Below are 27,075 nucleotides of genomic sequence, written 5' to 3'. Positions count from 1 at the left end.
TTTTGTATATTCCAGAGGATACAGGCCCCCTGTATCATAGGAGAGGATGGAGCTGACGAATGGGAGTGAGGTTCTAATAATTAGGGGATGGGAAAACTTATTTATTGATAGTATAGCACAGAGGAAGGAGGTGGGGATGGGGTTCTGGTGCCCTGGTGATTCAACTCCTAATTTATTTTGCTTTTTATTTCGGAATAAATGGTTTTAGCCAACACTGCTTGGCCTTGAGTGTTCCTGACGCCGCCCCTCACTGGGTCCTGGGATCTGTGTGGAGGACAGAGCTGAGGAGCCAGTCCTGCCAGCAGAGGGCAGTCATTTGGACTGTGGAGTCCCAGTGTGTCTGAGCACGTCCAGTGGGGCTGTTGGAGATCTTCCAGCTTGTCACCTGGACACTACTTGGTGAAGACTGGGGGATTCCATGGGGAACTGCCATGGGGGTTATAGTGGACAGCTCTGCCTTAATAATGTTCAACAGCCCCACATTTACAGATGGAGGTTCTCTAATCCTTGTGAGGGAAAACAGTGCCAGGCTTTTTCCATCCCACCATGGGGCTTATCTCACCTGTCTGCACCTGGTAGCCTATTCCTCCTGTCCCACCAGAGTGGCAGCCCAGAGCCACACATCCTCCCTCCAGGCCGAGTTCCTGCTCCTAGTGGGCAGAGCACAGTTCACAGGATAAGCACAGGCTCAACTCCAGGTGCTTTTCAAATAGGTCTTGGAAATGATGTGGCCTTTTCTTGCCACTCCTTATGGCATCCTAGCAGTGCCAGGCTCCCCCCGACTCCTCCACCCCAATGTTTAAACTGTCACCTCCCCGCTGAGTTCCATGGAGAGCACAAGCCAGCAGTGGACACATTGTTTTCCATCGTCCAGAAATGGGTTTTATTCTCAGCCAAGAGACATCAAGACTGGTAGCGACCAGAGAACCACACAGCTGCCAGTACAGCACCCCCATGCTTCGAGGGGGTGAGGGATGGGAGGGATGGCAGAGAGGGGCTGACTATCCACAGGCTGAGCATGACAGGGTGGCTCACTGGAGGGAGAACACTTTGGAGGGGGGATGTCAAGGCGACAGCGTTCCCTGGTAGTTGAGCCACAAGACTCCACAAGGACAGCACAGTGATTGAATCCCAACACTAGGGGCAGGACTGTGTCTGCCATATAGATATATATATATGTATACATATATGAATATTTATAGATATTTATAGAACAGGGCAGGAGCAATACCACAGAGGGGCACAAGTTTTCACCAATGTCACGCCTGGATGTGTCAGCTCACCACTACAACAGACTAAGTCACGGATAAAAGGGGAGGCTTTGGGGTTGGGGGACCCACTGCTAAGTCACAGAACAGCCATCCGGGCAGGCTTGGAAAGGGAAGTCTCCGAGGCATAGGAGGAGTCTGGTTAGAGGTCGAAGGGGGGCCTGGGGCTCTCAGGACGGGATGGACTTGCCTGACCCGATCGGCTGGCAGTTGGAGAGAAAGCAAAGAGAGAAAATGGGAGAGAGAAAAGGAGGGAGAGAGCTGGTAAGGCAAGAGCAGCCAAGCCACGGCAGTATGGGAATGGTATAGTATGGGGAAGAAGACAAAAGTGGGTGTGAGACAAGGTTTCTAGAAAAAAGACAAAAAAGGGAAGATGGAAGGGAAGGAGCTGGAGCTGGGCAGGGGCCAGAACTTCAGAGGGAGTCTGGGGTGGCCACCCTCCTACCGCACACACTGGTCTCACACACCACCCACGCAGTGCACCCACACTTAGAGAACACGTGCTCTGCCGCCTCTGGCTTCCCTGCTTTTTCCCTCTTCTCTGTCCATTATGTCTTCCAATCCACTGGCCTAGGGCCACCCCTAGCCTCAGGGATTATGGGGCCAGGAGCCCCATGTAACAGCCACCAGGCCTGATACGAAAGACAAGAAAACACTGAACCAGGAGGGTGGAGCTAAAAGGGATGGCTAGAGGGAGCACTGGAGGCCCCTCTGGGTGATCAGAAAGCCCAGGGGTACTCTGAGGGGACCCTGGGGGAGGCAGGGAGGACAGGCAGCTGGATGCCAGTGGCCACAGACTTATAAGTCTAAGAGGGGAGCCTCAGCTGGCCGGGGGACTGCAGGTCGCGTAGGTGAGGCTGGGCCCTTCCTGCTGGGGAAAAGCAGAAGAGCAAGAGTCAGTGGCAGGGGTAGAGTGACAGGCAGGTTAGCTGGGTGAATTCTGTGGCCCAGCTTGGGCAGAACTCAGAGAAGCTGACTTGTCCTGGTCAAGGCCCACGTCAGCAGACACTGTCGTCCCCTTGGTGGAAAAGTATAAGTCACCCCTAGGAGCAACATGCCAAAGTCCATGAGCCTGTTGGCTGGCTTTGGTGCTTGAACTGGGGCTGAGGATGCTGCCACCAGTCACACATGAGCAGGTCTGACAATACCGAGGAGGTAGAGGAAGGGGGCTGTCTGTCACTGCCTCATCTGTGAGGAGGTGTGTTATAGGCTGTGTGTATAGGACCCTTAGACTTTCAGAAATCATAAAATAATCAGAGTCTTCACCCCAGATTACTGCTCAACTGCTGGCATGATAGGAGGTAGGACCCTGACCACCCCTGCCCTATGGTAGCTTTGGTTCCCAGACCTCCCAGGCTGGGAGCTGGATGCCCTGCCCCAGCAGCATGGTTCAGATTAGGGGATGAGCGTGGGTTCCCCTGGGATGAAGTTCAAAGCCTCTGGCTGCCTCAGAGCCAACCCCACATGTAACCCCCTCCAAGCTCCTAGTGCCTGAACCATAAACCATGAGCTCTCTGCCTTCTCTAATGGCTCCAGAGAGCAACCATGTCTGCCAGCTTGGCATGGAGCCTGTGCCCAGAACCTCCTAGGCTCAGCCATGGAGGTTTTGGGCAGTGGTACTGAGTCCCGAGGCTCACTGGGGAGGGAGGTGACAGAGCCAGCTGGTGGCGAGGACAGAAAGAGGAAAGAGTGAGTCTGGAGTTGCAGAATGGAGAGGGAGGGGGGCCTGGCTCTGAGGTCCCAGGTGTGCCCACCCAGTATGGAGCTGGTGCAGCAGGGGGCAGACACACCGTTCATGCAGCAGGTGGAGAGGCATGTACCTACCATGGCTGACGCTCCTCAGGGGTCACTGATAGTGATTCTGAAAGACAGCACGAAATCAACATGGCAGTTCACACGCACAGATGGGGCAGGCCTGGGGGCGGGGACACACACGCACACGCCTGGGCGTGCACACACACATGCTGTGAGGCCCCGTGGCCCTGCATGCTCACGCTAACACACATGCCCACAAACAACACGCATACACCCTGCCCCCTTCTCCCCCCATTGCCCAGCACCCTCACTGGCTGGCGCGTGCAGCACGGATCTGGGGCATGCAGTCGTTTGGTACACGGAAGCACGCACATGGGCTGAGTCACAACACAGAAGCTCGTCCACACACAGAAGGCATTTGCACCAGCTCCCTGTAAACTTGTGCCTGGCGTGCTCAGGGAGCCATCCACACTGCTCCAGAAGGGGCAGGGCTTGCTTCCTTGGGGTCCAGCTGTCATTTCTCAGCCCAAGAGCCTTCCATGGGGTCCTACTGCCCACAACATTGAGTCCCAACAAGTCAAAACTTCTCTAGGGACTCCCACCTGCCCCACTTTACCCAGGCAATCTCTTCATATTCCTCTCACTCTATCTGTGCCCTCTGTTCCGGCCAGCGGCCCTCCTCAATGCATCCCACTCCGAACCTTCACCCACATTGCTGCTCCCTGCCCAAATGCCCTCCCAACCCCCCACCACCTGACCCTTATCGCAGTCATCCTGCACACCTCACTGAAGTCAAGCTTCCTTTAAGGAGCACTTCAGACCGCTTTCTTCTCTGAGGCAGGGCCAAATGTTTCCCATGTATTAGAAAGATTGGAATTAGAGCAGGTACCATGTCTTACAATTTACTATACCACACCTCAGTATAGAACTGTGTAAATACCCTGAAGAATTTGAACTCACATTTGCAGTTTGCAAAGTGTTCCTACAGCTAGATTTGCAATTCATGCAGCATCCCTATAGCCATTGTCTCCCGTGATTCCCACACCAACCCTGGGAGAAAGGCAGAAAATTAATTATCATTGGTAGGAAGGAAACTGAGGCCCTGGAAGGGAAAGTGGCTTGCCTAAAGAGTCCTAAGGTGAACCAGCATCTTTGGACTCCCAGTCCAGTGCTCTTGCCCCAATACCATACTGTCAGCCTTTAACCCATCTGCTTCTGTCATCAGATCAGCACAAAGCAAATCCCATTCCTGCTTTATTTTGAGTCTGTGGAGGCTGGTCCCATGGCCCTACACTCCAGCCATCTGGAAACATAAATGGATGCTATTCATCTGATGTGTTCTTCAGAGAACATGGCCAGTGGAAACAGGGCAGACTGAGATGTTAGAGGGAACTTCCTTCAAAGATCAAGAAGGCAAGACCAAGGAGTGAAGTAGAATCATTTTCCTTGGAAATCTCTGGGAATGGGACAGCCTTCACCCACTCCTGCTCATACTTCCACCAGTTGGTCTAGGCCAGGTAGGGCCAGAGGCAGGAGAAGGGAAAAAAAGCCATCAGACTACCTCATGCCTCCCAGACCTCTTCCCCAGGTGATCCCTGTCCTACTCCATGCCTGGGTGCCACTCTTTGTAAATTGTGTGTTCCTCATTTTCATAGTAGTTGAATTTATTTTTGCCAAGTCGTTATGTTTTTCTTGGTTTTTATTTTGAAGTATGGAATTGTTAGACCTCTTGGTACTACCTTAATATTTACCCCCAATTTTCTAAGTAAAAACCTAACTTGTATCGCCCTATATCACCTTGTTTTCCTCTCCATATGGAAGGTCTATGTCTCCTGTAGTCCCTCTTTTTTGATTGTAATCTTTTACATTATGACTTCAATGATTCCATTTTGAGCATTTTTTTCTTTTTTAAATTAATCTTATTTTGTTTTTGTGATTTCCCTATTTGAGTTGATATCAGGATGTTCTGTTCTGTGACCTTGTATTGTGTTGGTATCTGATATTATTGATTTTCTGACCAGAATTTCCTTTAGTAATTCTTGTAGCTTTGGTTTGGTTTTTGCAAATTCTCTAAGCTTGTGTTTATCTGTAAATGTTTTAATTTCACCTTCATATTTGAGAGAGAGTTTTGCTGGATATATGATTCTTGGCTGGCAGTTTTTCTCCTTCAGTGCTCTATATATGTCATCCCATTGCCTTCTTGCCTGCATGGTTTCTGCTGAGTAGTCTGAACTTATTCTTGTTGATTCTCCTTTGTACGTGACTTTTCGTTTATCCCTGGCTGCTTTTAAAATTTTCTCTTTATCTTTGGTTTTGGTATGTTTGATGATAATATGTCTTGGTGATTTTCTTTTTGGATCAATCTCGTATGGGGTTCAATGAGCATCTTGGATAGATATCCTTTCGTCTTTCATGATGCCAGGGAAGTTTTCTGCCAACAGATCTTCAACTATTCTCTCTGTATTTTCTGTTAACCCTCCTTGTTCTGGAACTCCAATCCCATGCAAGTTATTCTTCTTGATAGAGTCCCACATGATTCTTAGGGTTTCTTCATTTTTTTCTTTTATCTTATTTTCCTTCAACTATATTGGTGTCAATTGCCTTATCCTCCAACTCCCCCACTCTGCATTCCAATTGCTCGATTCTGCTCCTCCGTCTTCCTATTGAGTTGTCTAATTCTGTAATTTTACTGTTAATCTTTTGGATTTCTGAATGCTGTCTCTCTATGGATTCTTGCAGCTTATTAATTTTTCCACTATGTTCTTGAATAATCTTTTTGATTTCTTCAACTGCTTTATCAGTGTGTTCCTTGGCTTTTCCTGTGGATTGCCTTATTTCATTTCTGAGGTCATCCCTGATGTCTTCAAGCATTCTGTATATTAGTTTTTTATATTCTGCATCTGGCAATTCCAGGATTGTATCTTCATTTGGGAAAGATTCTGACTCTTTAATTTGGGGATTTGTAGAAGCAATCATGGTCTGCTTCTTTACGTGATTTGATATCGACTGCTGTCTCCAAGCCATCTATAAGATATTGTAATGATTTTTTGTATTTCCTCACTGAGTCTTACCTTCTTGTTTTGTTTTGTTTCAGTATACCCAGATGGACTACTAGATTGCACTGTCTTGATTGTTGTAGGCTTTGAATCACTTATGTCCTATTACCAGCTGGTTTGAGCTGTTACCAGATATATAAGCCTAAGAGTCCATTCACTATTCTGAATAGAATCAGCTTAGGTGTTCTGATTTTGGGTCACCAAGTGTGTGGTGTACACAGTCACCTATTAACTTCGAGGAGTAGTGGTGATAGTTGTGTGCACCAGATTCTAGTAGCGGCAGGGGGTCACACTCCAAGGAGGGCAGGATGTTGACAGCCTTCCCCCATGTGCCAGTGAGGTAGGTGTGTCTCTATTCCTAGAGCACTTTGGTGGGTGGGCTCTGCAGCTGTACCTTAGCTGGGTGCCGCTCTTACACTCACACGCCAGTGTGCACGCCCACTCACACATCACACACCGTGCTGGTCATACAGCCACAGCCTGGCCTGTGTTCCTGTGGGCCAAAGGTCCAACACCCCCTTAGGGCAGTCAATAGAGTTAGGAGTGGGAGGCAGTGGCATCAGGGCAGCCCTGAGTGTAACTGAAGGGAATCCACACATCCAGAGAGGATCTGGTTTCAGACCTGGGGTATGCTCACCAGGGGCTGGGAAAGGAGTATCAAGGATAGAATGGAGAACAGAGGAGAGCGAGAAGGGAAAAAGAGGAATACGATGTGGGGAAGGCTGCAAAAAGTGAAAAAGAAGGGAAGCGCCATGCAAGTGCTGGAAAGAAGGGGGCAGGTGGGACGAGTCCCACGGCCCCCTCCCCAGGAAAGACCACCTCTGGGACTCAGCGCTCTCTGGAGGCCAGGCCAGGCTTCCTCAGCCCTGGGCCCCACACCCTGTGGCTCTGGCACCCATGGTCCAAGTGTCTTGGATGGAGAAGGCCAGCTCTGGTGGCCAAAGCTGATGCCCTAGGATCCGGCTCCAGCCTCCAGGTGGGCTCCCCCCTCTCCATTGCCCCGCACCCTCCCAGCTAAGTCTAGCTTCACGGCCTCTCCCGCGGCACTCCGCCCCTACTCACCTGGGGACCCCGGGCGGGGCGCGGTTGGGGCGCGAGGGCACCTGGGGGGGAGGACCGAAGGGGTCAGGGGAAGCCCCCGGCCTGGAGGGCACGGGGGGAGCCCCCCCCAGGGCGGACCCAGCAGGCGGAGGCCCAGGAGCAGGGCCCCGGGACCCTGGCCGGGCTGGGGGCACGGCGGGGGCTCGGCGCTGCGGCGTGGGGCTGGATGTGGGCGATCTGCAGGCGACAGCGAGTAGGGTACAGGGAGAGGAGAAAGATGAGTAGTTCCGCCCCAACCTGAGGCCCCACCCTAGCCCAGTGCTGGCCCCGCCCATGCACGCAAGCTCCGCCCACTTCGCCCACTGTTTTCTCTGGAGTTTAAGGCCCGCCCCAGGCGGTGCCAATGCCCCAGCCTCGCCCCGCCTCGCAGCCAGCGCTCCACGGCAAGCCCCGCCCCGCGTCAAGCCCCGCCCTCTCTAAGCTCCGCCCCTCGCTCCAGGTGGGAGCCGCCCCGGTGACGCGGGCGCGCCACTGCCCGGTCCCGGCCCTCCTCCCGCGGGCCCCGGGCTGGGGGCTTTGGGGCCGTGGGGGCCGGCCCTGGTACCTGCGTCCGGTCGGTACGCTCTGCACCTGCAGCCAGGAGTCGTCCACAGGCGGGGGCATGGGAGTGCTGACAGTAGTCGTGTTGATGTCGCCGATGATGCTCAGCGCCTCCTTCAGCGCGTGGTACATGCGCAGCATCTCGTCGCGGCGCTGCGCCTGCTCGGCTGACTCCTCCATCAGCGTGTTCTGGTCCCCGCACGAGTAAAGGTTGGCCAGTAGCTCCGAGAAGATAAACTCCTTGGTCTGCCGGCGAGTGAGGAGGAGAGGGGACTGAGACCCCTGAACACCTGAGCCACCCAGCATGCGCCGCCGGACCTTGCAAGGACTGTGCGCTGGCCCGAGAGGCTGGCTTTTTGGTGTTTCATAGGTAGCTTCCTTCATTACCTCCTAAACTTGGAATGCCTCCCCCCTCCCCCTTGCCCTTTTCTCAGATGCAGATACAGAGGACCAGAGAGGAAAAGTGACCTGTCCAAGGTACAGATCTGGGAGGAGACTCAGGATCTATCATGCCACCAGGACACCTACCTACTCAGTTCTTTGAGCCTCGGTTTGCTCATCTGTAAAATGGGATAGTTACACTCTTTCCAAGGAGTTGCACTCTCCACTGGACCAAAATAAGAACGATGAGAGCTTAATATTTTCTGAACCCTTGAGAAGTGACAGCAACAAGTTTAAATATGTGCCTGGATTGGGTTCTCCAGTTTACCCTGCTGAGGCTCTGAGACATTCATGGACAGATGCTGAGTTGTTTTTTATTCCATAGGCCTGTGTCTCTTCTGTTCATTATTCAAATGCATGTTGAGCACCTACTATGTGCCAGATAGTGTGTTGCTATGCACTTTATATGCATTTGATCCTCAACCTTGTGAGGTTGGTGCTATTATTATCTATATTTTACATATTAGGAAATAGAGGCCTAGAGAGGGTAGTTCATTTGCTCAAAGTCACACAAGGAATTCCTAGCAAAATTAAGATTCAAATCTGGTACTCATTCTCCTGGGTCCATGCTTTTTCACTAAACTACAGGTTGTGGTGGTGCCGTGGGGTGTGTATTTCAAAGACTGGTCTGGGAGTTCTCAAAAGATACAGGTTCTCGGACCCTCCCAAGACCTACTGAATCAGAACTTCTTGGGGCGATGCCCAGAAATCAATACATTAGCCAGCTCCCTAGGCTAAATGCACAGTGAAGTCTGAGAATGCTGCTATTGGGTGTAATACACAGAAATGTCTGTGCTGTGAGTTGAGGCCAGGGGACTCCTGGAATCTGGGAACCACCTGAAGAGAACTAGGAATTTGGGACAGAAGGAGAAAGGGATTGTCCCCAGACTGTTTTGTGGCAGAATCCCTCGCTGGGCCAGGAGCTGACCACTGCTTTCATCTTAGTGACCCTATCCTTCACTTGTGTATCCAGCATGGATGGCCCACTGGAAGTACCACTAATGACTCCCAAGGGGACACAAGGGATGGGGGCCTTGAGAGTACAGATGTATATAATGTAGGCATGCTGGGCCAAGAGGGAGCCTTGGAGGCAGTCAGGGTGAAGATATGTGTGAGGCTGTATACAGCAGGGGCTCCCTTCTCAGGAACTGTGGGTAGAGAGGCCAGCATGTGCTGTCTCCATAAGAACCATGTCTTCTCCCAGAGCTGGCCTTGCAGAGCTAGCCTATGCTTCTCCTACCTCACTGGCCCTGGAGGGGTGGACCATGCCCTCCCCCACCAGACCTCGCCTCAGTGGTCTGGACCATGATCCCCATGACTGTGGCCCAGTGGTCTGGACCACACTTTCCCCACCAGACCTGGCCCCAGAGTGCTGGCCCTTGCCTCCCTCAACAGTTCTGTCCCCAGAGGTCTAGACCTGCACTGTCCAATATGGTAGCCACCTGTGACTATGCTGAGCATTTGAAGTGTGTTTAGTGTGACTGAGGAACTGAATTTTTTTATTTTGGTTAATTAAATTTTAATTTTAGTATAAATTTAACAGCTGATACTCAATTCAGTTATTGGAAAACTTTTTAAGTATGTTTGGAACACCTTAGGTATGCGAATCTACTTTTTCAACTGTAAATTTCATGAAATCTAAATACAGATCAAGTATTTACAAGGAAAATTTAGTGACCGAATCTGATTTGGAAAACTTAGTATGAAAAAAAGAATGTGGAAGATCTCACTAATAATTTTTATATTGATTTCATGTTGAAATAATATTTTATATGTATTGAGTTAAATGAAATATACTATCAAAATTAATTTTGTTTCTTTTTACTTCTTTTGACATGGCTGCTAGAAAATGTAAAATTATATACGAAGCTCACATTATATTTATATTGGGCAGCCTTGGACTGGACCATGCCTCCTTCCTAGACCTGGCCCCCAGGACTGGCCGCCAGTGCCTGCCTCAGTCTAAACGGGCTGTCTGCCTCGGTCCTACAAAAGCACCCCATCCCCTACGCAGCAGGCCACGTACGTTGTTGATCATGAGGTGCATGATGGTCTTAGGCATGAGGTCCCGCACGGTCTTATTGACAATGGCCATGTACGAGTCCACCAGATTCCGGATGGTCTCCACCTGCCGCTCCAGCTGTGGGTCCATGGAGTGCATGAAGTTGTCTGAGCCGTTCTCCTCGGTCTCACTGGCCTGCCATAGGGAACAGAAGGGCATCAGGGTGGCCAAGTTCATCCAGTCTCACAGGGCCCCTGCCATGCTCCAGCCCCCAGTCCAGGGTCACAGCCCCTCCTCAGGTGCCTGGAACACTGAGGCACAGAGAGAAGAAGCACCTGGCCAAAACATACAGACACCCAGCTCTGCACATGCTCAGGGGCTCCGTGCTCTGGCCACCCCAGTGCCTCTCAGGACCCCAGACTCCTTTCTTCAGCCTTATTTCTGCTCTGACTCTAGTGCCTAGAATTTGCTTCCGTTTCCCAATCCATAAATTAGAAAAGAACACCTCCAGGGTTTCCCAGGTTTCTTTCTGATTCTGAAGACCTGGCTAGCACTGGTGCCAGGCTAGGAGAGGCCTGGCAGAGGGCAAGGGAGGGGCACACTCACTTTCTCCTTGTCCTGGAGACCCATGCCGAGGTCACAAAGGCCGCCACACCAGCATCGCCACCACCACCACCGCCACCAGGGAGCACAGCCGAAGCAGACAGACACACACAAAGGAAAAGGGGAGAGGTTGAGTGAACCCCAGCTCTAAGGCAATTCTAGCCATTGCCACACTGAAAGAGGGGACAAAGATACTGCTATGAAAGGAGAAGGCCATCCAAAGAAACCACCGCCATATGAAGGCGACACAAGAAATGGCTTATGTGGCAGAGAAGGGGGCACATAAAACTGCCATCGGAGTATCTCACTCCAGGGCAGGTAGGCATGGGGATCCCCGATATTGCTGAGCCCAGTGAAGGCTCAGAAACATGGCATGACTTGGCATCACTGAGGATAGTGCCCCACGGACCTCTCATATGAGTAGCCTGTCCCTCCTCTCCCTGCCCTGCCACTCACCCCAACACGCTCAGGGTACACGCCAGCCCTAAGGAAGGAGGCCTTCCAGCTGTCCACCTCCTCCTGAGTCTCACAGGCCAGTTCCAGCTGCCGATAATCCTTGTAAACGTTCCTGCAAGATAGGACAGATGGTGAGGGGAGACCAAGGTGAAGCCCACCCTTCTTGGTGGTTAAGGGCTTGCATGGGTGGTAGGGTCATCATCAGGCCTTGGGTCCAGTTCTGGCTTTCTCATTTCCCAGCTATGTGACCCTGAGAAAGTCTCTTTCTCTTTCCAAGTCTCAGTTTTCCTCATCTAGAAAAAGGGGTAATTGTACTAATTCCTGCCTCCTAGGGTCATTGTGAAGGAGCCCTGGTGCCGCAGTGGTTAAAGCGATCAACGGCTAACCAAAAGGTTGGCTGTTCGAAACCACCAGCAGCTCCTCAGGAGAAAGATGGCAGTCTACTTCTGTAGTGATTTACAGCCTTGGAAACCCTATGGGGATGTTATGAGTCAGAATCGACTCAGCAGCAGTGGATTTGGTTTGGTTAGGGTCATTGTGAGGATTTAGGGAAATGAGCAGTAAAATACTTAGAGAGGGACTGAGCCCTCAATAAAAGGAGCATCCGCAAGACAATGCAACCCCCTGGCTTAGGTCTTGGATCCCAACTGGCTCCCTTCCTGGCTCTCTGCGGACTCTCCTGATGGGCAGCTTCATTGAATCCTCATCACTGATTGGGAGAGGACTCATTAGAGTCGGCCCTGGATTGGGAGGTGAGAGGCCTGGAATTGCTACTGATCCCAGTGGACACTGAGCAACAGGAGTTAGTGACCAGGGGCTCCTGGTCTCTACTTTGTCCCCAGGGCCTGGCAGAGTGTCTCACGCAGAGCAGGTACTAAACAAAAGACTGTAGAAGAAAGCAAGGGAGGAAGGGACGACTTGACATGATGTCTAGCACAGAGTAGGAGCTCAACAAATATTTGTCAGATGAATGACTTGCTATGTAGTTTGGGGCTTGCAGGGTCTGGGGCTCCCACAGCCCCAGGCCAGGGACAGGTAGGCACCTCTGCTCCGTGTTAAAGAGGGCAAAGATATGCTTGCTGGACATGAAGCCCTTCTCCACATCCCGCAGCTTCAGGTTGTCCACAGACAGCATGTATTTCTTCTCTTTCTCCTGTGGGGTGGGGCAGGAGCAATGAGTGAGGATGGCACTATTCCTGCCATGCTCACTCCCTAAGGGTGCTCCATGCTGGTATATGCATGTGGACCCCCAGCCTGGCCCAGGCTTCTGAGCACCAGCCGCTCACATTCTACAACCGCTGGTTGATGAAGGCCTCAAAGTCCGAGCCATTCCCACCACCTCTGCAGATGGGCCCAAGCTCTGGAGCCCAGAATGGTAAGGCTGAGGCTGGCCCCCACATCCCCCTCAAGCAAGTCCTGGATGTTAGCCAGGCCTGCTTCAGGCAGGGACCCCGCCTGGCTGCTAGGCCACAGGGCCTGCTTTGGATAAGCCTCTGACTTCATTTCCTGCCTCAAAGACAGGGAAGGGGGGCCACCAACCCCAGAGTCTTCAAAGGGCTGGCTCAGCCCACTCCCTCCAGCCACCCATGTGTTAGCAATCAGGAACACAACTCAAGCCTGGAGATGGTGTGTCTATGTGTACGACATGTGTATGGTTGTGTGTTTGTCCAAATGCACGCAAGCCTCAGTATATATCCTGTTACCATTGTTTGTGTGCACCGGTGTGTCTGTATTGCATGAATGTGTGTGTATGCATGTTTATGTCTGGGGAGGTGCCCAACATGGCCATGTGTCAGTGTGAGCACATTTGTTGATCAATGCAGATGTATGCCTATAATCAATGTATGTTGCAGATATGTGTAATGATGGTGAGAGTGTAAGTGTTGGCACGAGCATGCCTGTATGACATGTTCTGTGAGTACACATATTTATATGCAGACAGTTTGTGTAAGGGGCTGTATATGTTTGGTTCGAAGGCATCGGGGGAGAGGTATATGAATCTGTGCATAGGTGTGTAGGGTGCTAGGACTATGTGCACATGTGTGTATACCTGGTATAAGCTGACATATGTCTAAGAGGAGGGGGTTCAGGGCCTGGGGAGGAGGGACCCCAGGATGGGGGTCTAGAGAAGGGGAAGGATTTCTGCTGTCTGTGCCCTGCTTGCCCACCCAACACCATAGGACCTAGGCCAGGCTGGCAAGGCTGGGACCCCGGGGTGGGATGGGGGTCTTTGTGGGTCTCAGGGACTCAGAGGACTTGGGAAGGAGCCCACCCAGAATCGCAGGTAGGGGGACTGGGCTTAGGAGGACTCTGCTCCCCCGTCCCAGTGTCATCCTACCCACTCTCCTCTGCCCCCTGCACCCGCCTGGCCCATCCAGCCACATAAAGCCTTCTTTATGCCAGGCGGGTGGCCAGGAGCTCCAGAGGGCGGCTGGGGGAGGAGAGGAGGAAGTTGCACACACGGCCAGGGAACATCTGGAACCGTTCGAGGAAGGCCCTGCCACCCGCCCTGCGCTTTGGGGTTGGACACTAGGTAGGAGCGGCTTCCTCCCCCCATTCCTCCCTTCCTGCTGGTCGGCCCCCTCCCCAGGCCCCTCCTCCCCAGCCACAGCTCCCGCTCACCCCTGCCACGTCAAAGGAGGCAGAAGGGGAGTTGGGAGCAGAGAGGGGACCACGGCTGGCTGGGCTGGGGCTGAGGGGACACTGGAGCTGGGGCTGGGTGGGGAAAGCTTGAATCTCCAGAGGATGGGGCTGAAGCTCCCACCGGATGGAAAGACACTGCTGCCTGGATGGACCAGAGGACACCTCCACTCCGTCTACCCAGTGTTTAGACTATCTGTTCAGGACTCCCAAATTGTACAGTAGTCTGCACATTGGTTAGGCTGGGCTGGGTTAGACCCTCGGCGCCGACGCTGGAGAGCTGGACGGATCCCCTCCCGCCATCCCAGATCCGGAGCCTGGAGCCAGGGCAGGGGGCTTGGGTAGCACAGGGAGGGTTGGGAGGAGGCGCAGAGGGCTGGGGGTGCCATCCAGCTGTGGGAGAGGGTGGGTGGGGGACGATGGTGGTGATGGGAGAAGGCGACAGAGGAAGACTGAAGAGATGGGGGGTCAATGAGGGCTGGGGATATGTGCAACTGCCTGTCTGCCCAGAGGCTCTCCCTTTGTCACCAAAGACCAGGGGGTTGGTGACTGGGTGGAGGAGGGGACGCCAATTGCCCAGACCACCTCCAACCCCCCAGCTGTCCTAGTGCAAAACTCTGCTCACTCCCAAACACACACACACACCCTCACCTCAACACTCACCCCACAACTCAGGCACATACGTTCACACATTCAAACTTTAAATCACACATTCATGTTCCAAGCAGACGCTCACATCACAAGTGCACACATGCATGCATGCACACACGCACAGATACACACACCCCTCACAATGGGCCACTCGTCCTTCCCATCCTGACATCCCAACCACATACACATATTCTCAAATCCCAGATGTTTCACAGTCACATCCTTCTTCCTCAAGCCCACCCCCAAACACACACACACACCAAGCACAGACACACACACTTGGAGAGTCAGACCAAGCTCACATATTCCAACTCCAAATACATGCTCCCCAAATACACACACAAACCCTTGTATTCCAAACACACTCAGCTGCTTATACCGCGACATACTCTCCCATGAAACACCCACATACCTCACCCACACCCTCATACACACACCCCGCCTCCCACCTCTCACTACCTACACTCCATTCCCACCCCCCACACACACTCCAAGCAGTTTTTCACACTTGAAAAAACTCAAATGTACATACAAAGCTCAAAACAGACCTACACACCCAGGTACAAGGCCAGGGGCCCCTCTCAGACACACTTGATCCCTGCCCCCACAGTGCATCCAGTTTGGGCCCTTAACCCCAGGTCACACTGTCACCCTGTCCCCTATGCTAGGAGCTCCTAACTGAAAGCACCAGGAGTTGTGGGGCCAGCAGTCAGGAGCCCCCAGTCCTGGGGGCGTCTAGGGAGCCTGCCTGGGCAACAGAGCAGGAAGCAACCCCCCTACCGGCGCCCCACGCCACCTCAGACTCCATCCCTTCCAGGGGCCCCGGTGCTCACGCTAGGGGAGAGGCCAGGGTTGGGGTAATGAGGTCCAGATGGCTTGGCACCCCCCGCCAGTGACGACGGAGGGCCCCGCCCAAAGTGGGGAGGAGAGGGCCTTCCTGGGGCAGACTTGGAGGAGATAGGGACCAAGAAGGGGACTTGGAGACAAAGTCACAGGCCCTCACCCCAAGCCCCACTCTCCCACTGAAAGCACCCTATCCTCCAATAGCCTCTCAGGAAAAAGAGGGTCCCTGCCCCCACTCCTTGGCCAGCTGGAGTTCATTACCACAAGCCCCCCAGCCCTCCCCTTCTCTCTGGTCACCTCTGGAATCCAGATGTGGAAGCCAAATAGACTCATTCTTAAAGGAGACTAGCGACAGGGGAAGGGGATGGCAGGGGGATTCTGTGTGTTCTCATGGGCAGGGAGGGGTTTTGTGTGGTGGCTCTGCAGGCTACCATCACTCCATCCCCCTCAGCCTGGAGGCACTCTGGGCATCTCCCATGGACTGCTAAGCTCTGGGGGGCTGGGGTGCAGGGGTTAACAGGGTGTCTGGCAGCGAGACTCGTGTGTGTCATGGGCCTGTGGGGGCCATGGAGGAGGCGGCACGCCCTGAAGCACGAAAACAGGAAGGCTGGGCTGGCGGGATCAGGGTGGGGTACCCGGCACCCCTGCCCACCCTCTCCAGGGCCCTTGGCCCCAGGCTCCCAGACCCCACCAAGCCATCTTCTCCTCACAACCTGGATGAAAGGGCCACCTCCTCAGCCCCCTGCCCCAAGCTCCCAGGATTGCCTGCCTCTGATCCTTGTATTCCGCCTCTCCCCATGGGTCTTTGGTGTAATTTTTTAAAAACTCCCATTGAGTGGTTCAGTCTACTCCAAGCCCATGATAAGATCTGAGCCTGACGGTGCCCACCAGCTCTCCCCTTGATGACCAGGGGCTCTGTGCTCACCTCATCATCCTTGTACCAGGACAGATTCTCGGCAGTCAGCACAAACCAGTACTCCTTGGAGCCACCCTTCATGATGCCAATATTGCTGATGGTCAACCAGCCCTTCCGGATGACCTGGAGGGTGAGGGGCCAGAAGGTCAGTGGGCAGGGGCCAGGCTTCTCCATGGAGGGCCGGGCGGGCAAAGGCAGGTATTCAAAAGCCCACCCCTTCCCCAGCTCTTGGAGGCCTGGCTGGTCAGGGAAGGCAGGGAAGGTGGGGGCCAAACCTACCCTGGTTTGAACCACAAGTGAACAGAGTGTGAAACAGAAGAAGGCAAAGGCCAGCTCAGGATAAAGAGCCTTCTGACAGTCAAACAGTTCTGGGTAAGGGATTAATGGCCTTGGTAGGCGATGAGCTCCCCATCACTAAAAGTGTGCAAGCACAGTTTATGTGGCAGATGGGGCAAGACAGCTCTCAGTTCCTTTTCAGCTTAGGATCCAATTTAATCTAAGACTTTTTTCGTCTGATCCCTGGGACTTTGCACATGCTGGTGCCTCTGCCTAGAAAGTACTTCCCCTCCTTCTTTGCCTGGCAAATTCCTACTCACCCTTTGGGATCAGCTCAAAAGTCACATTCTCAGGCAGGCCCTCCCAGGCTCCCCAGTATAAATTAGGAGCCCCATTATAATCCTTTATTACTCCCTTGTATCTTCTATGACACAGACTGAGATTTTTTTAATTAACCTTGTGTATGTGTGAGAGAGAGAGAGAGATTACCTGTTGGTATAAGCCTCCCCTGCTAAATCATGAACTCTCTCATTCACTAGTATATTCTCAGCACATTGCAGAGCGCTCAGCAAACAGCAAGTGATCAATAAATGTTTGTGGCATGAATAAATGAATGCTACATACTACGATTCTAAGAGTCTCTGGGCCCCAGGCCCAGGACAGGGGTTGGGTGGTAGGGAGACGATGGGGGAGGGAGAAGGAGCTGAGTCAGGAAGGGCCCAGGCCCCTTCTTCCCAAGTAAAGTTCAGAGTAAAACGCAAAGGTCCCTTTTCGTGGCAGGAAGCAGCTGTCCCCAGAACTGTCCTGAGCCATCACCCCACACCAGGGTCTCCGAGTTCTCCTCCAAGGGTGGGGCCACTGCCCACGCCCTGGTGGTGGGCCAGGCCAGAGCTCAGGAGCCTGCTGCAGACTGAGAGGGCGAAGGAGCTGCTTCTTCCCCCTCCCCTGACCCAGACATCCCTGGCTTCTCCTCTGAGCAGCTAGAGGAAACCCAGAGGAGGGCTGGGGGCTGGTGGGAAAGCCCTCCTGGAGCCTGCCTTACCCCCTCTCTGGCTTCCTCGAAAACCTTGTGGAGAACCCAAGTCATACAGCAGATCAGTAGCTAAGCTGAGGGGAAACCACAGTTGTCTTAAGTTAGTTAATAGGAACACAATAGACAGGATCTCATGACTCCTCTCCTGCCTGTTCCAGGATCTGACCAGCAGAACTTACCACCCTGCACCCTGCCCAGACTTGCGGCCTTCGTCCTCACCTTGGCCACCCCCAGCCCTGCACTCCTCCCTGTTCACCCAAACTCCCTCCAGAGCCCCTACACCAGGAACCTCCTGCACCCCAAACTCCCACCCTGCTTGGGGCTCTCAGGGGCCCTCAGTTGGGCCCTGCCTGCAGGACCAGGTCTCCATGGGTCAGGGACAGTCTGACTCCTGTCCAGGGCCCAGCACAGTGTAGGTGAGTATTCACTGAACTGAATTGCTCTAAATAGTCCATTCATAATGCCTTCATTCTGCTGAGTACCTACTGTGTGTCAGGCACTGGGCTTGGGGCTGAGGATTTAGTGATGAACAAGACAGACCCAGCCCCTGCCCTCATGGAGCTGGGGAAGGAAATAGACATTAAACCAATAATCGCACAAACACTTACATTATTACAAAGAAAATACCTCCCATGGAACCTATGGGGGGAAAAAAGCTCAGGACTCTATGGTTCTTATGTATAAAGGGGGTTGAGAAAGGGCTCCTGATGAATAACATTTCACCAGAGATCTGAAGGACAGACAGCAGGAAGCCAGGTAAGGAGGGGCTTGTCTCTTGACATTTCATTCATTTCTTTATTCAGCTCTCTAGTGGAGCTGGCTATCAGCTTCTTAAAAACATGTCTCCCGTCCGTCCGTCCATCCATCCATCCATCCATCCATCCATCCATCCATCCATCCATCCATCCATCCATCCATCCATCCATCCATCCAACCTACTTTGTGCCAGGCCTCTGCTAGGCATTTTTACACCCACCTCCCTGCATCGTCTAACTGCCTGAAACAGGCACTTAGCTCATACACACTGATGGACAGACCGATGGGACCATGCGTGTGGCTAGGCCTTGCCTCTGGCCTGAGAGCATATGTGGAACACCTATGTACTAGTGTGTGCCACTGGCTCAAGCCAAGAGGCGCCCTCTTGCCCCCTACAAATCCCCTCTACTGATCAGTTCCCTCCTCCCCCTCACTATATAAGCCAAGAGCCCCAGTCCTGGTACTCACCAGAATCTCATCCTGCAAAGAGGTAACCATAGCAACCACGAGAGGCATCGGGAGAGAGGAGAAAGGGTTACTGAGGCAGGGTGGGAGGCTTGTGGCTGGTGGCTGACAGGATCCCTGGCCCCATGGACCCCTTCCCCTCAGGGGTTGGGGCTCTTAGAGCTTGGTGTCCATCCAGCACCCTTCATCCCTCGGGCTGGGATGGTGGGCCCCACTCACCTGGTTCCCTGAAGCCTTCTTCTTGTTCATCTGATTGCTTCTCTGCTGAGCACTAATGAGGAGAGAAGGGAGGAGTCTCAGAACTTCTTTTCTCAAGAGGCCCAACTCAATAGGCAGCGGACCCAGAGGGTTAACCCAGTGGGTTTGGGTCCTACACATACACACACACACACACACACACTCACCTAAGAGTTGTCACCCTTTTTGCCCAGGGAGCACTCACTTGGCAAAGCCTATGAAGTCCTCATGGTTGGTGTTCATGTAAGCCAGCTCAATGTCAATGAGGAGCATGACCTTCAACGATACACAGGTCAGAGGGTAAATGGAAAAGACACCACACCAAGTTTAAAAATGAATGACAAGCTGGGAGAAGAATACTTGCAGCACATATAAAAAGTTAGTATTCATAATAAATAAAGAGTTCCTACAAATCAATAAGAGAAAGACAAGAAACACAAATCAAGATAATCAAAAAAATGAATGGGTAATTCACAGAAGAAACACATATAGCCAATAAGCATATGCAAAAAGTGTTCAGCCTCATTAATAATTAAAGAAATATAAGTTAGAGGAATAATGAGATCCTTTTTTTTTTATAACTTTTATTAAGCTTCAAGTGAACGTTTACAAATCCAATCAGTCTGTCACATATAAGTTTACATACATCTCACTCCCTACTCCCACTTCCTCTCCCCCTCTTATGAGATCCTTTTTTAACCTATCACATAAATGATAAATATTGATAATAGTGAATGTGGGCATGGAAGTAGGGAGGTGGACTCTCTCATCTGTCAGTGGAAATGTAAAGGAGGGTGATTTGGCAGTGTTTAACAACATGAAAATGCACATAGATACTTCCAGAACTATATCTCACAGAAGAACTCATCAAGTGAGCAAAGATATATGTATCGGGTGTTCAGTGTGGTGTGGTTTGAAACAGAAAAATTGGGGACAAACCAAAGGTCATCAGAAGGCAAAATAGATTTCAGTACCCTCTAAACAATAAAACACTTTGCAGCTGTTAAAAAGAATGAGGAAGATTTCTCTGGAAAGATTCCCCTTAGAAATGGTTAAGTGTGGACGGACTCATCACCGTGCCGTGATGAGGGAAAAGTTCTGGATATAGACTGTCAGGTTCAAGCCCATACCCTGCTGCTTACTGTGAGACTGGCAGTGGTCCTCACTGAGCCTCAGGTTCCATACTTGGAGTGTATTTGCCTCATCGTGACTGGTGAAAAGGCAATAAGACGAGGCAGGTCATGTATCTGATGAGCAATTTGTGTTCAAGCAATGTTAGCTACTAGACATTAGCTACTCATGATTTATCGATTATCGTTAGAGAAAAAAGGCAAGACACAGCAGGAATAGGGTTCCTTTAGATAATGATAGAATCTTCTGAGTATGTGTGTGTGCATGTGTGTGTATGTGCGTTCCTAGAAAAATGTCTGGAAGGGAACACACCATACTGTCAATATTGGTTATCTCACGGAAAAGACTGGGGAGTTGGGAAGAATAAATGGAGGAATTGCTATTGTTGGGTGCAGTGAAGGCAGCTCCCACTCACAGCAACCCTGTGGGGCGGAGTAGATCTGTCCCATAGGGTTTTCTAGGCTGTAATCTTTATGGAAGCAGATGGCCTGGTCTTTTTCCCACGGAACCACTGGGTGGGTTCGGACCGCCAACCTTTCAGTTAACAGCTGAGTGCTTAACCATCGTACCACCAGGGCTTCTTCCCAATGGAGGATACTTACTCGTAATTCAATCATTTCTATATTGATTGAATGTCTTATTATTTATCATTTTCATAATGAAAAAAAAAGACCAATAAGGATTTTAAGACACAACCCCAAAGACAAAAGTGTAAGTGATTGGAGACAGCACCATTGTGGAGAAGGGATGTGTGAGAATAGGTGCTAAGAACTGAAGCCATAGGTGGGGGTAGACAGTGAGACAACAAAGATGGATGAGGAAAGAGGAACTAGCCTGTGAGCTTCATGAAGGCGGTGCCAGGGGCCTGTCATCTCCAGTCCTCCGAGTTCAGAGGCAGCATTCAGGGAATATATGTGCGACTGAATGAATGAATATTTGATGAATGACTGCATAAAAGGAGGGAGGTGGCTATGAGGGGTTTAAGGTGATCCAGAGAAAGAGCAAACAGACAGACAGAGAGACCCAAAGAGAAATGACCAGAAGGACAGACTGCCAGAGTTGGGAAGGACAGAGTAAGAAAGGGAAGCTGAGAGTTAGTGTAAGGGGAGAAAGGGAGACTGAGACAGAGAAGACAACATGGGAAGAAGGAAGAGTGCCCAGAGACAGGAGTTTAAGTTGAGGGAAAAGGCCGAAGGGTGTGGAGCTCAGTTGGCAGGTGCTATGTGCCTCACCTGCTCCTTTGTCCGACCCTCACGCTCCCGGATGTGGGTGGTCACAATGCGCTCCATCTCCTCCCGAAGCCGTGGGTACTGCTGGAGCTGGGGAAGGATGGGAGGGGAGAGAGCCACGTACACAGGGAGCATGGGCAGGGAGCACCCAAACCCCGCCCAAGTCCAAGGATCCAGGAGACATGGGGTGGGAGGCACACACAGAATGCCCACGAGGAGAAAGAGAGATCTGGGGTCCCAGGAAGCTGATGGCACCAAGCCATGGCCATTCTTTCCCCCTGAGAACTAGGCTCCAAATGGCAAACCAAAGGTCTTCCTGGTTCTAGGCCCTCTTCACTGGCTTACCTTGGCAACTTCAGGGGGAAGGGGCAGTTCCCATGAGGGGAAATGCCGTGGGAATCTTGACCACAATCTTGGTGACAGCCGTCTTAGAAACAGACATTAGATTTGAGGCCTTTGTTTAGGGGACTGTTAGCTTCCAAGGCTTTCACTGGCCCTCAGGGCTGCCCCATGCCTTACCAAGGACTTGGAGGGAATCAGGCAGTGGGAGAATCAGGCAGAGAATAGCCTCCAGATTCTAATGCAGGAGTAATGGGGGGAGGCAGGGCTCAAGGTGCCAGCTGGCCTCCTGAGTCAGGCTGAGGACAAGCAATGCTCCTTGTCAGAGCCAGGGGGTAGGCAGGGGAAGACCACCAGTCACACAAAATGACATGCAGAAGCCGCAGGCACAGGCATGCAAGGCATGGAGGGGCGGCATGCGGAGGTGGGTGCCAGCAGCATGAGCAGTACCCCGCGGGGCCTGGCTGGGCCCCAGGCCCTCTTGGTGGAACCAATCTGGTTTTGCCTCCCTTGGCATGCCCCTGCCTGGCACCATCACCCCCAGCTGCACCTGCCTCTAACTCCGAGCTGCCCTTCCAACCTGTCTCTACCCCATATCTGTGGGGTAAGTTGCTCAGCAGCACCCATTTCCCCTCAGTTCTCATGAACTGAGGCTTAAGGGAAAATTGCTTTAAATCCTTCTCCCTCTGCCTGTGACCCCTGCCCTCAGCTCAGCTGAGCTCTGGACAAAGCCCAGGTTGACTTCTTCAAGACTCCATTAGACACCACCTCTTCCAGAAAGCCTGCCCCACTGCTCCGAGATCCCCCATCCTTCACTCATTGCACGGGGTCTGATCACTTGTCTGCTGCTCCCAGAGGCAGGGGCAGGGCTGGGCACACCACCCTTGTTCACCAAGGATATGTTGAAGGAATGAGGGAATGAATGAAGGATGGATGCTTTGGCCTTCCTTGCCAGGGTGAGAGGGTACAGGCTTCTCTACCCTCTGGCTCATGAACCAACTCCTCCCCGGCAAGGACTCACTGAGCTTCAAGATAATGGGGGAGCCTGTCCACCGGGACTGCCATTACTGCTGGCCCTCCCTCCTCATTTGGTGGCCATGTGGGACCCAGGCAAAGCTAGAACCTTTCCTCACGCCCCCTTCCCATGGCTGGGTCTGTCCCTTCAGGTGGGTCCTCCTATATGGGAAGAAAGCTGGGGGTGGGTGTGCCTGGATCACAGGCACAAGTGGTGATTCTGAGGGCAAGATGGAAGCCAAGGAGATGGGAGGGGTATCAAGGTAGGCAGGAGGATGGGAGAGGAAGTGGAGCCCTGGATGCCAGCCCAGGAGAGGCAAACGGTGAGAGATGCCCACATCCTGCCCATCCTGTGGCTACGCCAATGAGTGGCAAATTGCAGGGGACATGGGAGGGGAGCAGCCTGAGACCAGGGGCTAAAAACACTGGCTGGGGGTGCCCAGTGAACCGCACTGCCCCAAGAAGCGCAAAGAGGGGCTTCCACTCCTCTCAGTCCTGTGGAGGAAGCAAGGAGTCTCCAAGTCTGGGCTGTCTTAGGGACTGGGTCACTGCCACCGCCACCACTGGAGGCCCCTTCTGAGGTGGTCTTAAGAGCTTCTCCCCTCCACCAGAAAGGGCAGGGAACAAGGAGGGAGGGGGAGAACGGAGAGAGAGGAAACAATTTGCCAAAGAGCCTAACCAATTCTCCCACTAACTGCCTGGACGTTACATTTCTCAAGTTTTCCGCGAGTCATATATGACGGGGCAGCTCTGGCCCCTTTGAGAAGTTTTGTTCCCTCTGAGCATCTTTTTCCATTCTGGCTGCCTCTGAGCATTTCCAGGACTTTTAGCCAGTTTTTAAAATGGAACTTTTCTCTCTCAATCCTTGGCCAGGAGGAAAGGGAGGCCGAGTGGGGCTGCCAGCCTGAAGCCCGCCCTTTAGGGGCAGGAGAGGAAAGTGGTCAGGGACATAGGCCCTGGAGCCACACAGCCCTGGGTTCAAAGTCAGCCCTTTCTCTGTCGAGTCTCCTTAGAAAAATGAGTGCACTTCTCAGAGCCTCAGTTTCTCCCTGAGTAAAATGGAGCACTAGTGGCATCTTCCCACTCAGGGTTGAGTATTAAGTAGTACGTCCCATTCTCCACAGTATACTCTCGATTCCATCCAGAGGTGGAAAATCAAATACCAGCGAGGCTAGGAGTAATTAGAGTTGAACATATATCAGGCCTCTACAGTGGGTGGCTTGCTAAGCTTAGAAAACATGGGGAGAAAAAAAAAGAAAAAGAAAAGAAAGATGAAGATAGCTGAATTTTGCCATATAAAGAAAAATAACCACTGCCCATTAAACACACCAAAAGGCAGAAATCTAATTTTCTTCCATTTAGACCAAAGCTTTCCTTTTTAAAGTTTTAGTTGATCAAGTTTTCTGCACACAAAAATCACACAGACTCATTGCAAAAGATTCGAACATGACCAAAATTTATGAAGTAGAAATGGAAAGATCCCCATATTCCTTGCCCTTCCTTGAAATGACTATTATTCATTTGGTGAATATGCCTTCACAGTTTTATCATCCATATATATGATTTTCCCTCAAAATATTATATATTGCTGAAACTTTTTTTTTTTTTATATAGTATGTTGTGGAGGAACATATAAATAGAAATAAATATGTCTTGCCCTTTTAACGGCTGCAGTCTTTCACTATTTGTGAGATACTTTATATACTCAATCCCCTTTTGATGGGCATGTAGGTTGTTTACAAAATTTTACCATTTACTAAAGGAAAAGAATTCCTGCTTTCCTTTTAGAATGCAATTCAGCAAAGTGTTCAAAAGTTTTTCAATGTTTGTGTCTTGTAATTAATCTTCCAGGAATCTACCCTAAGGAGATAATTCTAAATAAAGAAAAATAAAACTATACACAAGATGTTCATTGCCAGATTATTTATAATACTACAAAATTGGAGACAATCTAAACGTTCACCAATAGGAAAACAGTTAAGTAAATAGTGGTAAATCCATTCAATAGAATATTACGCAATCATTAAAAATGACTATGCAGATGATGCAATAATCAAAAAATGCATGCTATTAAAAGAAAAAGCAGGATGTTAACATGTTCACAAAATAAACCTCTGAGTAGGGAAAAAAAAAAGCTTTGAAGGAATATACATTGGTGAAAACTTTTTGAAGGGCAATCTGATAGAAGTTACCAAAATTATGAATGCTTATATCCATTGACCAGGTGATCTACATCTAGAAATTTACCCTAAAGAAACAAAAGGATAAGTCTTATAAATATATCCATAAGGATGTTCCCTGCAGCATTATTTATACAAGAACAAAAATGGAAACAACCTAAACGTCTGTCAATACGACACTGAGTACATAAAAATCACAGCACATTTCTCCAGTGCTAACAACTCAGCCCTTAAAGGACATGAGGCTCATCCTTACGTAGCAACATAGAAAGATTCCACAACACACTACTCAGGAAAAAAGAATAGTTCATGGATCAGTGTGTGTAGCATGATCTCACGGAGGCTAAAGTTGCCGTATATTTTTTGTAATTTGTTGAGAAGGATGTACTGCTATGGGTCCTTATCTATAGGGTTGTGGGATTACAGGGACTTTCACTTTCTTTGTGCTGTTTGAATATTTTCATAACAATCTTGTGGGGTCAGAACAAAATCAATATTAATAATTCCATTTTTAAAAAAGGAGTATACTTGAAAGAAACGTACAAAAATCTCCATAGCAGCTCTCTGGAAAGACAGGGTTGTTTCTTTTTATTCTTGGGTATTTTCCACATTTTCTTGATGGGAATGTATTAACTTTTACAATTAAAAACCAACTCAGTATTTTATTTTTAATTCCATTATATCTTGTCTTCTTTTGTAAAGGGGTTTGAGGTAGCTTAAAAGAAACTCTGTTATTTTCAAGTTTAACACCAGAAAGATTACATTGTTTAGCATCCGTGATCCCTTGTGACTAGGGTTTAGATGGCAAGCTAAACACTAGGCAATGGGGAGTCCAGCGTAAATTTTATTTGAGTGCCTTGGAATGAGCACTTGGATGGGTGCTAATTTGCTTAATGTATTCCCGTTAGACACAATGGAAGGCAAAAGGGAGACAGGCTTATGAAAGAGGTGGACGTGACTAACTGTATGAGCCGCGAAAACTATGGAACTTATTAAAAACATGATGTTAAGGCAGATGTCCCCTAAATTCTACTCCCTCCCCCAGCATACAGAGCTTTTCAAATTCAGGTAAGGTGGGCTTCTTCCCCAGAGATTCTGATTCAGCCTGTTGGGCAGGGAAGAACTGCTTCAGATGACCTGGCTAAAAATCCTCAAAATGCCCAAAAGAACACAAATAGGAAAAAGGCATCTAAAAATCACAAACATCTCAAAGAGGCTGACTTTGCCTGACATACATGGATTACTGTGAAGGGAATACCTCCGATATGCTTTTAGGCAAACTGATTTTGAGGGACCGGAATAGCTCCCCCATCCCAAGAGGCCCTGACCCCAGACCCCTTCCCTTGGCCTCCATAAATCCGAATCCCGCTCTACTGGGGTACTTCCTAGCAGTGGGACCCTGGGTATATTACTTTTCCTCTCTGAGACTCAGTTTTTTTCACCTGTAAAATGGGTGTAACTATACTACCCACTCCTTAGGGTTGCTGAAAGGGCAAGCACTTAGCCCAATGCTTGGCACATAGTAGGTGCTCAATAAACAGCTGTCACCTTCTTATCATCATCATTGTCCTTATCATTCTTATTGGTGGAAGGGGGCCACTGGGGATGCTTGGGCCAGCAGAGATGGGGGCCTGAAGAGATTATGAGTGCAAGTAGGCCCAGAGCTATAAGCTGGATGAAATGTCAGGGCAAGGAAGCTCCCAGCCAGAGTGCGTGTCTGGGTCCACAGTGGGTGGCCGAGAGGCTGAGAGGCCTGCTCATCAGATGATTCTGCCCACAGGAAGCTGTGGCCCATGAGAAAGGGACGGCTAGGCCCGGCCCAGCCCAGGCCGCCATCATACCTTTTCGCTACACTTTCTGATGGTGGCCGTGAGCTCACTGACTACCATATCCACACACTTGATACTGGGCTCTTTGAGCTTCTGCACCTGCTTTTTCACTGTGGCTTCAAAAGCGAGGTCAGGTGTGAAGAGGCCTGTCCTGTACCCAAGGAGGAGGAGGGAACAGGAAGAAGAGCAGCCGCGGGCAGGGAGAAGGAGGGGAGAGAAAGCCAAGCAGAGCCAGGGCCGGGGGTTGGGGAAGATGGCACCAGGCATGGGGGAAGAGAGAGAGACACCAACACAGAAAGAGAGAGAGAACAGAA

The 27,075-nt window shown here is 50.9% G+C and overlaps 1 protein-coding gene across 12 annotated transcripts in view; it reads right to left on the bottom strand.

The window, feature by feature from the left end:
* Window positions 1-845: 845 nt before the first annotated feature.
* Window positions 846-27,075, bottom strand: part of DNM1 (dynamin 1) — a 48,625-nt gene continuing 22,395 nt past the window's right edge. The window contains exons 10-22 of one of the 12 annotated variants that reach the window (XM_049896221.1): window positions 26,774-26,912; window positions 21,403-21,489; window positions 19,245-19,315; window positions 19,022-19,073; window positions 18,806-18,817; window positions 16,282-16,395; window positions 12,266-12,375; window positions 11,223-11,334; window positions 10,188-10,358; window positions 7,725-7,966; window positions 7,142-7,357; window positions 3,093-3,129; window positions 848-1,471 (exon numbers count right to left, since the gene is read on the bottom strand). In XM_049896221.1, coding sequence (XP_049752178.1) covers window positions 3,108-3,129; window positions 7,142-7,357; window positions 7,725-7,966; window positions 10,188-10,358; window positions 11,223-11,334; window positions 12,266-12,375; window positions 16,282-16,395; window positions 18,806-18,817; window positions 19,022-19,073; window positions 19,245-19,315; window positions 21,403-21,489; window positions 26,774-26,912 — 1,348 coding nt within the window. In that variant the 3' untranslated portion in view covers window positions 848-1,471; window positions 3,093-3,107. Of the gene's footprint in view, window positions 2,140-3,092; window positions 3,130-7,141; window positions 7,358-7,724; window positions 7,967-10,187; window positions 10,359-11,222; window positions 11,335-12,265; window positions 12,376-16,281; window positions 16,396-18,805; window positions 18,818-19,021; window positions 19,074-19,244; window positions 19,316-21,402; window positions 21,490-26,773; window positions 26,913-27,075 lie in introns of all 12 variants that reach the window. The other 11 variants (XM_049896212.1, XM_049896218.1, XM_049896220.1 and 8 more) reach the window with 11 other exon arrangements.

This window comes from Elephas maximus, chromosome 9, assembly GCF_024166365.1.
Source record: "Elephas maximus indicus isolate mEleMax1 chromosome 9, mEleMax1 primary haplotype, whole genome shotgun sequence".
NCBI classification, from domain to species: domain Eukaryota; kingdom Metazoa; phylum Chordata; class Mammalia; order Proboscidea; family Elephantidae; genus Elephas; species Elephas maximus.
This window is presented reverse-complemented; position numbering and strand designations above follow the sequence as displayed.